Raw genomic sequence first — 16143 nt, forward strand, 5'->3', positions numbered from 1 at the left:
ATGCTCTCTTCTATGCTTCATCTCCCATTCTCTTCCCCTCTTCCTTTTCAAATCCAGGGAATGGGAAAAGAAGTGGCAGAGGTAGGCAACAGGTGCCTGAGGCAACAGCCTTAGTTGGCCTCATGGATGGGACCAGCCCTGCATATTGCTTAGGAATAGAAAAACAGGCAAAGCAGGGGGGTAGCATTTTATAATTGAAAGTGAAAGAGGGGAGGGTCACAATCCTCACACAATCCCCACTTGGAACTGTAACAGTTTGAATTAAGACAAACAGCTGAGCCCAAGGACTCGTTCTGTCAAGAAGATTAATTTCAAACGCAGACGGGGCTATCATCATAAAGCAAACAATATTGTTGCCATAAGTAATCTGCAAAAGTTAAACTCTAAGTGAATCCAGCCTTTGTCTGCATGGGATATGAATCTGGCATATGATAAATGACTCTGTTTTATTGGGAAAATAGTAATGAGAATTAAAACAACAAATGTTGCAATGAGTCCCACCTGGTCTCCATTTGACTGTACATATGAAACTTGTTTGATCTGGCTTGCTGCCCAGCCCCATAGTTCAAAACATCATTGAAGCAGGATGCTCTGGTTCATTCTCTTACATTTCCTGAGTGCTGCGCTACTTTATGGTATAGATTATTAACTGCTAAACCATTTACTCCCATCCCGGCTTTTCACCATCCCTCCACCTCTCCATCTTGTGGTTCTTTGATTGCTGATTTTAGCTTGAAAAAGGGATGCATGCAACCTCCAAGAATTTCTCTTGCTCTTCTCCCACTCACTTCAGTGAGGCTTGCACAAGGGAACTGAGGGGATTGAGATGGACCCAGGCAAATATAGTGCCCAACTTGAGGCTGAACATCTAAATTGCACTTTCCATGGTGCTAAATATGTAGTAGTAAATTACATGATTGAGAGCTTGTTGCCTTTAAACAGCACCATCCCAAAACGTGCACCAGAAGCAGGATTCATATCCTACCAAAGGTGAGGCGGGTCTGGATTCACTTTGCATAGATCAGAAAAGCTGCATTTTTTTCTTTTCTGCATTTTCTTTCTTTTACTTAGGGCACAATCCTAACCAGGTCTACTCAGAAGTAAGTCCTATTTTGTTCAGTGGGGCTTACTCTCAGGAAAGTGTGGTTAGGATTGCAGCCTTAGCTACTAAAACACAGGGTAGGTCAGGGGTGTCAAACATAAGTCCTGTGGTAGGCTGAATGAGGCCCCCAGAAGCAATTTATCTGGAACCTGTGATAATTGGTCTTTCCCAGAGTGGTAATTGGGCTCTCTCATACCTTGAAAATATGAACAAGATTTGCATATTTTCTCTTCTGTAATTTGGAGCTAATGAGTCTCTATGTGAGAACCAAGTGCATTTTTTCTAGCCATCATTTGCTTAATGATGTCACTTTCTGCTTAATTATGTCATTTCTGGCCCTCGGAAGGCACCATGAATGCTAACTTTGGCTCACTGTATGAAATGAGTTTTCACCCCTGGTATAGGTAGTCATAATAGGAGGGCTGCAATCAATTAATGTATTGTTTACAACGTTTTAGTGCCTAGAAAAGCATCTAAATGTGAATTGTTTTAATGTACTATGCTTCCAAATGCGGCAGATGGTGGGGTGCATACCATTTTGGAAGAAGCATTCCCACTTACATAATCTCCCAGGAGGGCATTTGCTGCAACATATATAAAACACTCTCTTAGAACAGGGAACAGAGTTTCTTCAAAATTCAAAATATACAGTTTGTATACAGTTTGAATTCTCAAAGTTGTTCAAGATAATAAAATCAAATTATTAAGTGCATCCTTACTCACAATCACCATGATAGACCTGGAATACCAGGGGCTGTTGCTTGCATCACAGATTGTGGTATCCTGCCTCTGAACATGCAGGTCCCACAAAGTAGTTGAGAGCCATTATTAGTCCTCTCCTTCTACTCAATGAATTTGTCTAGTCCTTTGTTAAAGACATCTAAGCTGGTGGCCGCTGCCACATCTCTTGGCAGTGAACCCTATTAAGTCAGTCCTAGGGCAGTGGTTCTCAAACTTTTAGCACCGGGACCCACTTTTTAGAATAAGAATCTGTCAGGACCCACCGGAAGTGAAGTCATGACTGGAAGTGACATCATCAAGCAGGAAAATTCTTAACAATCCTAGGATGCAATCCTATCCACACTCACCCAGGAGTAAGTCCCATTTCCTATCATTGTTAAAAGCATATACATAGTAGCCTGTTAAAAGTACAGATCTGTAACATTTCCCAAAATGCATGGGAGCATTCTCCAAAATGCACATCATGGTTGCATCAAGTGTGATATATTAAAAATAAAATATTGAAATGAATGGGGACCTACCTGAAATTGGCTCGAGACCCACAGTTTGAGAAACACTATCCTAGGGAATTAAAACCTATTGAACACAGAAAATGTGATGCATGGGGCTGTGTGGCACAGATGCAATCCCATATAGGATTCAATACATTTTCCTTGCTGGCTATTAGCTTGTCGGTTTTGCGACCCACCCAAAACCAGGTCCTGACCCACACAGTTTGGGAACCACTGTAGCTAGGGATTGGCTTTGGTGCTTCATTGGAGAAAGGGTGGAACTTTTCAGCAAGCTGTGATTCACAGTGCAACAGGTGTGGCTACTCAGAAGTAGCCCTACTGAGCTTGATGGCACTACTTCCAAGTAGGCATGGATAGCACAGTGCAGCCTCAGGGTCTGATGGAGCAGAGAGCTTGGGAACGAGCGATGCGCTCGGCGGGCGACTGCTGCCGCCTTGGAGCCTGCTCTCGGCGGAGTAGCGATGAGATCGGCAGGCGCTTGCTTCTGCCTGGCCTGTTTCTATTCCCACCCACGTGGGCGGAGTTGCTGAGCCGGAGAGTGCAGCGATGCTGCGGGGTCTGTCTACTGTGCTGCTCCGCGTGCGCGCCCCTGGCAGGCGCTTGGGGAGCGGGAGTCCCGGTGGCCGCGACCGATGGAGCCCTCCTCGGCGGCGCCTCGTGGCCTTAGGCGGGGCGCTGGGGCTGGCGGCTGCCCTGGCTTGGGTTGCGGGGGCCGAGGACGAGGGGGAGTCCCAGCCCCGCGCCCCCAAGGGGGGCTTCTCCAGGGCCGTCCAGAGAAGCAGAGACCTCCTCCAGCGGGTGAAGGTAGGGCGCCTCTGGGCCGTGCAAGGTTGTTTCTGAGCATGTGCAGAGTGCATTTCCTCTCTCCGCTGGAAGAACCTCTTTTTTAAAGGACACACTGCCTCTGGGCATGTGCAGAGTGTCAGCTCTGTGCCCTCCTGGTCTCCCCATCCAGCTTGACTAGATATAAAAGCAAGAGGACAAGGCACCCCCAAAATGTAGGGTATCCAGGAAAATGTAGGGCATGACAAAGTAAAAGTTAAGAACACTCATATATGGATTTCATATGGTTAATTTAAACACTATTTAACATTTAATAATAATAATAATAATAAGTAATATTTAAACACTATTTAATATTTAACAATAAATAATAATATTTATTTACTTCTTAATATTTATACCCGTTTGAGTGTTCACCAGGGAGAGAAAACAGGGCATAAATCTTGTAAATAAAAATAAAATCAATAAGTTATTAAATTTAAAATGATATTACATATAATTTATTAATTACAAAAAGGTTATACATTGTCTGCTCACAGGGAAAAGGAGAATGTTTAAGTTCTTTTCCAGGACACAGGGCTAAAAAAAGAGGGCATGTCCTGGAAAAAGATGTGTGGTCACCCTGTATAAAATGGAAGTGCCGACAAGGGCAGCCAGATTTATCAGGTGGCTGAAGTACCTTTTTATAGGAGGAAGGGCTAGACCAGTGGTTCCCAGACTGTGAGCCATGGCTCCCCTGGGAAGCCATGGAAACCAGCGAGGAGTGAAAAACCAGCTGCCCTATACAATGTATAGGATCAGGCCAAATTGGAAGCTGCAGCCAATGGCCCAGTAGGTCAAGGGAACCACCACTCAAAAAAGTTTGGGAACCACTGGGCTAAAGTTTGTTGCTTCTTTGGTTAGGGAAAAAAAAGACTAGCAGTGCAGATTTACTTGGAAGAAAGTCTGTGTTCAGTGGGGCTTATTCCCAGGTGAGTGGGCATAAGAAGATGGAACTGGCAAGGGATTCAGGGCAGACAGGAAAAACTACTGCCTTGCATAATGCAGAATTAATTTATCAAACTTGCTGCCACAAGTTGTAGTAATCGCTTCTTGCTCAGGTGACTTTAAAGGAAGGTTAGACAAATCCATGGAGGAGGAGAGATCTGTTAATGTCTGTGTGGAGCCTCCCTGTTTAGAAACAGTATACCTCTGAATGCTGGTTGCTGGGGGACACAATAGCACAAAAAGGCTTCCTGGAGGCATCTGGTGGTTGGCCACTATGAGAACCAGAATGCTGGACTAATCTGTCTAATCACATCTATTCCCCCACTTGCTTTGGCAGGGGAAGGGGTGGTGCAGCAGGCGGAAGTTTTTGGTGGGGGGAGGGAAGCAAAGTCATAATAGATTATGTAAATTCAGCATCGGTCTGACAATGAGAGCATCATATTGTTACATGTGTCTTGGTGGCAAATTCAAATTCATCTTTCAAATTCAGCAGAGCTCATCTTGCAGAATGCTTCCTGTCCAGAAACTGTCAAGTTGTATTATGGGATCTGTGTGCATGTGCCTTCACCTCATGTTTTGGGCATAAGTGAGGATGCTTGCCTGGAACATTGACTGTCTGAGCCCAGTATGCTACAAAAGCAGTGTACAGCTACACACTGATAAGATGCACACATGTATGAGATTCTCTTTCCTGGCTTTGCATCCTTCAGTACTGGTAACTGGCACGGGAATAACATTGTTGGCTGTCCAGCAAAATTCTGACCAGGTGACACCCGTAATTAGGAAAGAACTGACTGTATCCCCCTTCCTCCCAGATGTCAGCAAACATATGTGCCTTAATGGGTTTCTGTGGGACTTAATGGGCCTGGAGTTTTAGGAGAACTCAAATGGTGTTTTGTTTTGATAGGATGAAGCAGGAGCCCCAGGGATTGTAATTGGAGTTTCTGTAGATGGAAAGGACGTTTGGTTAGAAGGTGAGTAGCTTTTCTTATGGTTACTTGAAGACTCTAGATTTTTTTTTTTTACTGTTTTACAGAGGCTTACGCTATAAACAAAATTAAGGAATCGGGAGAGAGAAAAGAATGCTTTAAGATCGGAGGAGGGCGGGAAACCCTTTTGTCTGATTTATATTTAATACATTGTCATTTGTTCTGAGCATTGATCCATTTGACTGGACAGTGTGTCATGCAAGTTAGCACCTCAGTGAAATGTGTATCTGTGAATGGGTACACAGTGGCTGGCATCAGTATACCTGCAACAGATGAACCAGCTTCAGCCTGCTCTGGTGCCAGTCTGTTCCACTATCACTGATTGCTGCCAGGAATGGCATGGGGAAGCATTGTGCTATTGTGCCCTTAAGGATGCCAGTTAGGTGAGTTGAGCCAGTCTTCCCTCATCCCTATTGGTTGGGCCCCATCTTCTCTTTATGGTTTCTGAGTCTTCACTGAGAGCCCCTGTACTCCTAACAACAATTTACCTATTTATTGAGCATTAATATAATACTGTTCACATAATGTACAGCTCTTCAGAACCCTATCTTTGTAGTGCATATGGTGAGAGGCGTGTAGGTAAAGTGTAGAAAAGTGAATCTTATTATGTGTGGCTTTCCTGATCTTAGTGTTGTTGGGATGGGAGAACCTGTGCCAAGGTTTTATTTTGGCAGACCAATGTGTGTTTTGTTCCCTAGCTCACAAGCCTTGTAGTTTTTTAAAACTCACTTTAAAATACTTCCTCTCATCCTGTCATTGAGTCTTTCACCCAGACCCCATTTTCTCCTTGCCCTTTTCTGTGTTCACCACTGTGCTTCATAAACTATAAGTTTTTCCCTCATCACTAGGTTTCAGGTTACCACTTACACTATCAAACTTCTTTTTACTACTTTGATTCTTGGCAGGCTCCTTGTCGGTCCACTGTTCCCCCTCCTCTTTCTTAATGGCATGCATGTTCTGCATGATTCTGCATAGATCTCATATGAGCTTTTCTTTAGCCTCTTCCCCCCCCCCCCTCAACTATGTGACTCCTCTGGATCCTATATCTCACTGAACTGCTGTCTCAACTCTTTCTTTCTGCCTTGGAGCTTCCCTGCTTCCTGTGGCTACTTTCCATTCAGCTTGCTGCACACAACAGTCTTTTTTGGTGAACAGTATGTGACATGACAACAGTTCAGCCAATCAATGTCAGAAGCTTCACCACAAAATTTCTTAGCACAGTGTTTCTCATGCTGTGGGTCGGGACCCACTAGGTGGGTTGCAAGCCAATTTTCAGGTGGGTCCCCATTCATGTGAATATTTTATTTTTAATATATTAGACTTGATGCTACCATGGTACGTGACTGCATTTGGGGAAATGTTACAGGCCTCTACTTTTAACAAGCTATTATGTACATTCTTTTAACAGTTAGAATAAATGGAACTTACTCCTGGGTAAGTGTGGGCAGGGTTGCAGCCTAGGATTGTTAAAAAAATTTTCCTGCTTGATGATATCACTTCTGATGGGTCCTGACAGATTCTCATTCTAAAAAGTGGGTCCCAGTGCTAAATGTGTGAGAACCACTGCCTTAGCACATTATAGCATGGAAACTTCCTTCTTTGCGGAGAGTACATCTTTACAAAGCGTGGAAATTGAGATATTTCTTAACTGACACTTGTCTCAAAAAATTCCTGTGTGGTGTAAGTCTTTGTATGTTTACTCAGAGATAAGTCTCATTGTATTTAATGGGACTTACTGCCAGGAATGTTTGCATGGAATTGCAGCCTAAGATGAGCTAATTCTAATGGAAACAATAGTGCAGTTAACATCTTAAAAGTGCTGTATACTCAGTTGCAATGTAGTTACCCAAATATTCATGTGTGCTGTTTGTGCATTGTGAGTATGGTACCAGAGTTAACTTGTAACTTATATTTGAGTTAACCTTTTTGTTACTGAATGATGGACTGTTTCCTCCATAGATGTCAATAAATTTGTGTTCCTTTTAAAATTATTTTTTAGAGCTAAGTTTAAATTATCCTTTGAAAACTTGTTTTTCAAAGCTAAGCTTAAACTTATTAGAAATGAACATTTTTCATTCCCTCCATGTTCCTTTGTTAATTCTAATTTTCTTCACGTCCATTGCACATGAATGTAATTGCAGAATGAACTAAGAAGCTTTGAAAATTTGCAAACCAGGTGGGAGGACTATTGAAAGCAACCCAACTTGTAATGCACCTTTTTGTAGCAAATGTATACATGGAATTTAATTGTGGACATGGAAGAGCCAAGATCAGTAAGAATCCAAATAACCCTTATATCCTGAAGCCTGGGAGCACTGGAATAAAGCTGTAAAGTGAGAAAGGAGCCCTCAAGTTGAAGCAGGCATGTCCTAGTAAGACTTGTTCAGGAAGTCCCAGTATGCTGACTCAGAAGATTCCCACTTTGATATATTTGCTTGTCACAGGGAGATGGCATCCTTTAATCTTCCTTGAGCAGGCGTAACATGTCCTGTGATCCAAAATTAAGAATTTCTGTTCTTAGGAAATATACTGTATTTCAGTTCACTTATTTAATTTTTTACATTTTTTATATTGCCCTTCCTCCAAGGAGCTCAGCATAATATAGTGTGTATTATTCGTTCCCTCCTTTTGTCCTTGCAATAACACTGTAATGTAGGTTAGGCTGACAGATAGTCACTGTCCCAAGGTTACCCCGGAAGCTTCATGGCTGAGCGGAGATTTGAACCTGGATCTTCCAGGTCTAAGTCCAACTCCAGAACCACTACACAGTCCTTTATTTTTATTTCATCTTTTTTGCTTCCTCTCCTTAGTTCAGGCAGTACATGGCATCTTTGTTAATATGACTTATCTATGTTTCTATGTTGCTATATAGAGCATTTACCCCAACACACTTATTCATTTATCTCCTGGGGTTTTTATCCAGCCCAATCATGAAAGTTCCCAGACTTACTAAGGGCCCAATCCTATCCAACTTTCCAGTGATGATGCAGCTGCTATGCAGCCCCAAGGTAAGGAAACAAAATTCCCGTAATTAGAGGAGGCCTTCATTACTGCCCCCTCCCCACTTCAGGATGCAGCACACGCCTGTTGGCACAGCTGCATCAGTGCTGGAAAGCTGGATTGCGTCCTAATTTATATTGATACTGGAACATAAGAACAGCCCCACTGGATCAGGCTATAGGTCCATTTAGTCCAGCTTCTTGTATCTCACAGCGGCCCACCAAATGCCCCAGGGAGCACACAACAATGCATGTCTGTAACAGGCAGTGCTTTGGCTCTTATTGTGGCTATAAGCAGAGCATAGGCATTGGAAAGTTATTAGACCAGAGCTGAGCATTTTGTTGGATCAGACATCTGTCTGTCTTGGGGAGAAGGCAGTCTGTTTTGAAGAACCTTGATCAAGTAGATCTTCTGGTTTTTGCAGAGTTAAAGACTTGCTGTGAACTCTTCCCTTCTAGGACTTGGGTATGCTGATGTAGAGAACCGTGTGCCTTGCAAGCCAGAGACAGTCCTGCGAATTGCTAGTATTAGCAAAGCCCTTACTATGACTGCTGCTCTGAAACTATGGGAGGAAGGGAAGCTGGATTTGGATGCACCAGTGCAGAAGTATGTTCCAGAATTCCCCGAAAAAGAATTTGAAGGCAAAAAGGTAAATAAGACTTTCTCAAGCATTGTTGGTGGTCTGGGATTTTTTTAAAATATCCAGTTGGTTATCTGTAATATGTTGAACTGCAAATAACCGGCAGTAATTATTTTGTCAGATGAATGGAGGAACTCTTATTGCCACAATTTGTAAATAGAGCTTCTGTGATGGGGCAGGGGCATCTTTCAATATACACTGGCATTGCCTTGGACTTCATGGGGGTTAGTTCAGCACAGTGAAAGCTGTTTTATATGGCATTTTAAAAACCAGGAAATGAATTTAACTGGTATCTCTGTAGGAGAGGAAGATGCTATTTAAACAAGTAAAGGCGCAATCCTAACCAACTTTCCAGCATCAAGGTAAGGGTGACACAGCTCCAACATAAGGGAACAAATTCCCTTTTAGGAGACCTCCATGTCTGCCCCCCAACTACAGGATGCAGCGCATGCCCCATTGGCACAAGTAAGTCACAGTTGGAAACTTGGTTAGGATTTGGGGCTAAGGGCACAATCCTATGAATGTCTAAATCCCCTTGTGTTCTATAGGGTTTACTCCCTGAAAGCATGTGTAGGATTGCATTCTAAGTTGCTTAATGAAAAGTCAGGTCATTGGTACAAAGTCAGGTACAGATGTGTTAAACAGCACATTCGGGTAATCAGTAACCCTGGTTTTCCATGTGTGCTGGATAACTTGGCTTCTACTATGTTAACTTATCAGTGTGTTGCAGGAGTCTCTTCTTTCAAACAATGGCATGTATCATAGCTGCTCTATTGGTAATGAATATATTCTCACACCACAATGATTTGTGCATTCATCTTTAAAAAAAATATAGGTTGCCATTACTGCAAGGCTGTTAGCGTCGCATCTAAGTGGAATTCGCCACTATGAGAAGGACATTGCCAAAGTAAAGGAGGAGAAAGAAAAGTTTAACAGAGCCCTAAGATCTGAGATAGAGAGCATCAAAATGGACTTGAGAGAAAAAGATAAAGGCTCCGACAAGAGTGATGAGGCTAAAGCCAAGTCAGAGGCCGAAGCCAAAAATGCAAAAGGCAGAAAGAAAAAAAAGGAGTTTGAACAAGAAGAATATTATTTGAAAGAAAAAATTGAAGATGTGATTGAGTCTCTAAATTTGTTTAAGAATGATCCTTTGTTCTTCAAACCAGGTAAGTTGCTAATACCTTTGACTTGAGCTACTTACTACAGATGTATTAGGATGCTAAAAGGCAACTTGTGTAACTTCCTTGTTTCTTTCAACACTTTATTTCTGGGCAAACTGTCTGGCAATCCTTGCTTTCTTCATCTTTGCTCTCTGAAGGAGGTCTTAATTCCAGTATGGTATGGTATAGTCTTTGTGGTATAGTGTGGTATAGTCCTCATATGGTGTAGTCTTTTCTCCTTTTCATTTTTGTATTAGACATGTGCATGATTCTTCCCTGGGGAAGAATAATGATTATAATCCATCAAACATGTGAATCTTGGGGATTTTGAATACCTTAAGTTGGAACATGGGAATCTTCTTACACTGACTGCTGGTACTTCTCAGTCAGTACTGTCTATGCTGACTGGAAGCAATTTGCCAGGGTTTCAGGTGAGGGTCTTCCCAAACCTACTTGGAGACATTGTCAGGGATTGAACCTACAACCGTGTATGCAAAGTGTGTTCTTTACCACTGAGCTAAAATAATCACTGCATACCCAGGGACTCCTCAAAATTTCAACCTTAAGCATGCCAGGCAGAGTTGTTAGCCCCCAGCCACTGCACAGATGTTAAGTTAAAAACATAGAAGAGGCAAAGGCTAATTCTATTGAGGGCCCAGTTCTGTCCAACTTTCCAGCACCAATGCAGCCGCAATGCAGCTCCCAGGTAAGGGAATAAATATTCCCTTACCCTGAGGAAGCCTCTACTTCCTATCTTCTTGCTAAGTGAACAAGTGAGTACATTTCTCCCCCATGACTTCATCACAACAAACTTTGCAGATAGATCTCTTTTTAGGGGATTTCCAGTGCGATCTTGTGCTTATTACTGTGTTCTGTGCAGTTGCTCCCTGGCAAGTGTGCATACAATTATGGCCTAAGAGGTAAACTCCATGTGTGGGGGTGTGTGTGTTTCTAATACATACTTTGTGTATTTAAAGCTTTCTCTTCCTGTTCTTCATTTTCTTCAAGGTAGTCAGTTTTTGTATTCAACTCATGGATTTACTCTTCTGAGTGCTGTGGTGGAGAGAGCCTCAGGGCACAAATTTACAGACTATATGCTGAAACTGTTTCTTGACCTGGATATGTTGGCAACGGGACTGGATGATAATGAGTCACTAATATACAACAGGGCACGGTAAGTGGTCACACAGCTGTACCTTGTAGACGTAATCCACTTGCTCACTTGCTTTTTGGCTCACTAAAATATAAGGAAAACTCTTAGCTGATCTGATGGCAATACTGTGAGGTGCAATAAGAGGCCTGCATCTTTATAGCTGTATATCATGGCTAATTCAAAGCCAAAAAATAAGTCAAATAAAAGTGGAGGAAGGGGACAAAATATGGTGGAATGCTTCTGCATGGCCATGAACAAGGTTCTATAACAAGAGAATACTGCCATCTTGTGGCTCCCTCTGTATATCTAATTCTGGTCCATGAAATGATAGTATAGAACTTGTTTTGCGCAGCAGGGGTGGTGGTGGTGGTAGGGATTTTTTCTTTTTCTTTCAAGCAACCAGCTTCAAGGGGCCACGAGAGAGAGTTACCCTAGGTGTAGAGTTGAGATTAAAATATACATTTCTAGCTTTCCTTCCTGTATTTGGAGTCACTTTGGCCACAAGCATTTTTAATATTATTTAAACTTGTTCATACCTGCTTCTTTCAAGTAGGCATTCCCCCCCCCCCCATACACTCATACATAATAGAGCCTCTGAGGGCTGGGTTATCCATGAGGCCGATGCATCAGGCAGGAGTTTGGTGGGAGGTGACTCACCTCTTCCTGTCCACTTGCCTCCACTGCTGCTATTCCTCCCTCTCCCTGTATTAGAAGAGGAAGACAAGGATGGAGCGGGAGAGGAAGTGTGACAGAGAGGATCCAACTCTCTACCCACTGCTCTCTTTCACACTCCCCTCTTCTACTCCATTCCCCACTTATCCAGTCCAGGGAGTGGAAGGAGCAAAGGCTGATGCTTCACCAGGTTGGATGGGAGTAGTATTTGACAAGCTGTCTTGAATGCCGGGAAGTCTTGGGCCAACCCTGATGACAGGCTGTTTTTCTGGCACTTTAACTATGTCCATTTGTTTCGATTAGTGATGCTAGCCAATTGGAAGGGCTCCCACCTTTTGCAGATCTAAAACGTGACAAAACATAGTTTTGTAACTCTGCTAGGAGGAACATAGCTGGGTGTGTAAAGCTGCTGTAGTGTAACTTTCTACAAAAAACAGACCTTGTTGTACAGATCTGTACAAAAGACTAATTTGTATATTTTGAAGGTCTGCCCATTGCCTAGGAAATTCAGTAGCTCCACCAATATGCCCTGTACTTGTGCAACTTCCTTTCATTTTGGTGCAGCTTTCACATCCCCTTGGCTGGTGTCTGCTTCCTCCAAGATTTCCAATCTTTATTTCTAACAATGAGTCCTAGTTATTTTTAAAGATTGAAAGTGATTATTCTCCAGGAACAAAATTCTGCACGGATTTATGAAATGCAGAAAGTCTGGCTAACCTCACTCAGTTTGTTACCTTGCATTCTGAGATGCTGTCATTCTCTCCCAGTCCACCCATTTTGTAATTCTCCTGCTCAGCATAGGGCCATCCCTGGAGTAGGAATGTGAACTCAGGACCCACACATCACTATTCATCATCCTTTCTGTGCTGCCCTACAGTGGGGGTTCTTGTATTGTTTCCAGTACATCTGTCCAGCATGTTATCATGCTATTTGCATTTCTTCTAAAGTACATTCAATGCTGAGACCTGAAACCAGGCATCAATGAACCTGACAGTTTTAAATACTGTTTGTTAACTGTGTAAAGCGTTTCCATCAGAACCAATTTTATTGCTGCATATCTTCTGGAATCCTTGTCTAATTCCACTCTGCTAATTCTGTAAAATCACCAGCATGGAGAACATTCCTGTGTTAACAGTGGACTGCCTCCTGCTGGCTTCCAAAAGATGGATCATTCCTCCATCTTTGGTTTTCAAAGTGAAAAGTCTAAAGTTGAAGTTTCGAGTTGCTGATGTTAAAGTCCTCTTTGTAGTTTCGGAGCTACCATGGGAACAACAATCTGTTAAGGATAATTTGGAGTCCACCCTATTTTCTGACAATGGATGCCTCTATGTACTAAGTAAGTGAGCTGATGGTGGCATCTTGAAGGCTGAATTTGTTTCATATTTTACCTGCTGGCTGGCAGAACCTTCCACTAGGAGGTTGCATTGGTGCTCATCACTTTGCACTTCCTCTTGTGCAGTTTCTGAAATGAACCACCACACAGTGGGTAGCATATTTGAATAAGCACTTCCTTTTCTTTGTGGGTGATCATCCTTCTTGCTTTCACTTCCAGGTATTACATTCTGAACAAAAAAAGTCGTCTGGTCAATGCACCGTATGTGGACAACTCTTATAAGTGGGCTGGTGGTGGTTTTGTGTCCACCGTGGGCGACCTTCTTAAATTTGGGAATTCCATGCTCTATGGCTATCAACTTGAGCAATTAAAAAGTCTTGCCCCTGGCCTCCTTCCCGGCTATCTCAAGCCGAGTACCATAGCAATGATGTGGACAGTAGTGCCAAACACAGAGGTATCCTGGCGCAGGGAGGGTCACTACGGGATGGCTTGGCATATTGTGGAGAAGAAGCAGGAATGCGGCTTCTGCAGGCAGCAGCGACACTATGCAACCCACTCTGGTGGGGCAATAGGTGCAAGCAGTGTCCTGCTCATTCTTCCAGAGGATGAGAACACTGAAGCTATCAAAGATGACCCGTTGATGCCACCCCGGGGTGTGGTGGTCTCGATTATTTGTAATATGCAGTCGGTTTCACTTCACAGCACTGCCTTAAATATTGCAATGGAATTTGAAAAGGACAAATTAGCAGACAGTGCTTATAAAAGCAACTCCTTGTTGGACTGAGCAAGATTCCAAAAGAAATATTGAAAGCTGTCTACAGTGAGAAGTGCCAGTGGTGCCAAGAGTGTTCTCTCACAAAGAAGTGTCCTCATTCTACATCGATCTGCTGCATTAGAACTTGCCACTCAGGGAAGAGACTGTGTGGGTCTGACAACAACTTGTTAGCAAGAAGAAAAAAATTCATAAGATTTCTCCTGTGCAAGTTTGCCGAACGAACTTGCAGAAATTACTTTTCCACCTGTAGCCAAATTAAGTGCCAAACAAATCACTTTGCCTCGTTTTTCTCTCCTGTAGACTGAGTAGAATTCTTCTATTGAGATGCACAAAACAGATGTCTGTCTCAGTAGTCTATGAGGTAGACTTACACATACAGCCATATCTGCCTGTGCTTTTCAATTAAGGCACTTTATAGTTCAAATTTGTACTTGAAATATTAACAATAATATCATTGAAAGCACTGGGATGACAACCACCCCAGGGGTTGCTCTTTTACAGATGTAGTTCTGCCACCAACTTCAGCAGGGGAAGGAGGAACCAAGATCTAGTCAGGCAGAATTTTGATATCTTGTAGCCTGCTTATGCATGCCAGCTGTCAGTAAAGACTGGACAATGGAAGCAGCCAAGGACAGAATCCTCATTGGCACCTTAGGAGCAGCCAGGCAGTCAAGGACAACATAACTCCTTCCACTCCTGGTTGAGCCTTTTAGCAAAACTCATAGTCAGTATTACAATCAGGACAATCAGTTCAGAAAACCACTAAAAAGAACCCCTGCTGGTATGATGGGATTGACTTTAAAATAGGTTTTCAGCATGGGACCTTGAATTGAAAATAGCCTTTCCCAAGCTTTTCTGACATTGAGGATTTTAGTTACGTACTCTGTGTTAGAAAACGGATAGAATGACATTTTAATGCCAGGCTGATTCTCAAAAGGTTTCAGGCAAGCTCTTTGAAGCTTTAAGAGATGTTTACTGGATTTTTCAAAAGGCGCCAATTCACAATGCTGTTACTTGGGAGTAAGCCCCATTGAATGAATGGGACTTGCAGCCTAGATTAGACAAGCCAACTTGTTATCAGTTCTTGTTCCATCTTTAATATGCAAGCACAGAAATGCAGTGTTGGAGCTGGCTCTAAATGCCCCTATTTTTATTAGCTTCCCAGAATTCCTTTCCACTGTACCATAGAGGTATTCATCTCTGATCTCCTCTCCATGTCCCCTAGCATGCCACTCAGTGATACTAGTGACAGTAGATACTGTCTGCTCAGTTAGATGCTGCCCTTGAATTTTAAAAAGTTTAAATTTTGTGCATCCTCCCTAATGAATTTCTGAAATCTTAACTTCAAAGAAGATGAAAGGATAAATGGGGAGATATGAATGACTTGTCCAGACCCTGGGTTTTGTCACCTTTCATTTTCAGTTCATCCTGATAGGTCATCTTCCTAATACAGGGAATACACCTCCCAGCCCTGTAGTTGACCAGCCATCTTCTTGCACTTTTTTGAACCCTGTTAGCAAGCTCTCAGCTTGTTAGCTTCTGCTGCTTTTCAGCTCCTTGCTTCTGCCTTTGGCAAGTGGTCCTTCTCTTGTTGGACAGTGTCCCAGCTTCAGCCAAAACTGAGCCAAGAGACTTGCCATGTTGACCCCCCCCCAAAAAAAAACTACCACTGTTCAGATGGTAAGCAAGTTTGGAGTGTTTATTTAAAGGCACTGCTAACTTCTCTGACTGTCATGTGTTCAGTATCTCTAAATTGGATAAATTGATTTATCATTTTATACTACTTCTTTGCTGCAATTCAATTTAAAGCCCTTGAGGAGAACAGCATTAATATTCTTGCTCTTCCATGTCAGATGTCTACTCAGTTTTTTTACATTCAAGTTAGGCTGCCATCCTGTAAACTCTTACTTGTGAGTAAGATCCACTGAACAGAAGAGAACTTACTTCTGAGTAGACATGCATAGGATTGCACTGTTAAACTACAGTATTACTGGTCTAAGTGAGCAGTGCCATTCTGTAAAGAACATTAGATCACCTTAACATGTGATTGCATTATGTTGGTAATTAATAATGTAAAACACCTATTTAGATCTCCTTATAATTGTGACTAGCCTTTTGTATGCTTTTAATTAATAAACACTTTATATTGTTGACTTAATGGTGGCACCATGCGCTGTCTTCATGTCCATCTGGATCCATCCATCCCCTTTGTGCCCAGAGAGAGAACATGGAATCTGCAAGACCAGCTAGCTTACTATGTAGTGGCTTCAAACTGCATAAAACCATATTTATCAAG

The 16143-nt window shown here is 42.6% G+C and overlaps 1 protein-coding gene across 1 annotated transcript; it reads left to right on the forward strand.

Moving 5' to 3' along the window:
• The first annotated feature begins 2895 nt into the window (after positions 1–2895).
• Positions 2896–16005, forward strand: LACTB (lactamase beta). Its single transcript, XM_066635710.1, has 6 exons — positions 2896–3159; positions 5033–5099; positions 8573–8763; positions 9590–9920; positions 10923–11088; positions 13292–16005. The coding sequence occupies exons 1-6, from the start codon at positions 2902–2904 to the stop codon at positions 13854–13856; spliced, it is 1578 nt and encodes a 525-aa protein (XP_066491807.1). The 5' UTR covers positions 2896–2901; the 3' UTR covers positions 13857–16005.
• The last annotated feature ends 138 nt before the right edge of the window (positions 16006–16143 follow it).

Source organism: Tiliqua scincoides, chromosome 8 (assembly GCF_035046505.1).
Source record: "Tiliqua scincoides isolate rTilSci1 chromosome 8, rTilSci1.hap2, whole genome shotgun sequence".
NCBI lineage: Eukaryota > Metazoa > Chordata > Lepidosauria > Squamata > Scincidae > Tiliqua > Tiliqua scincoides.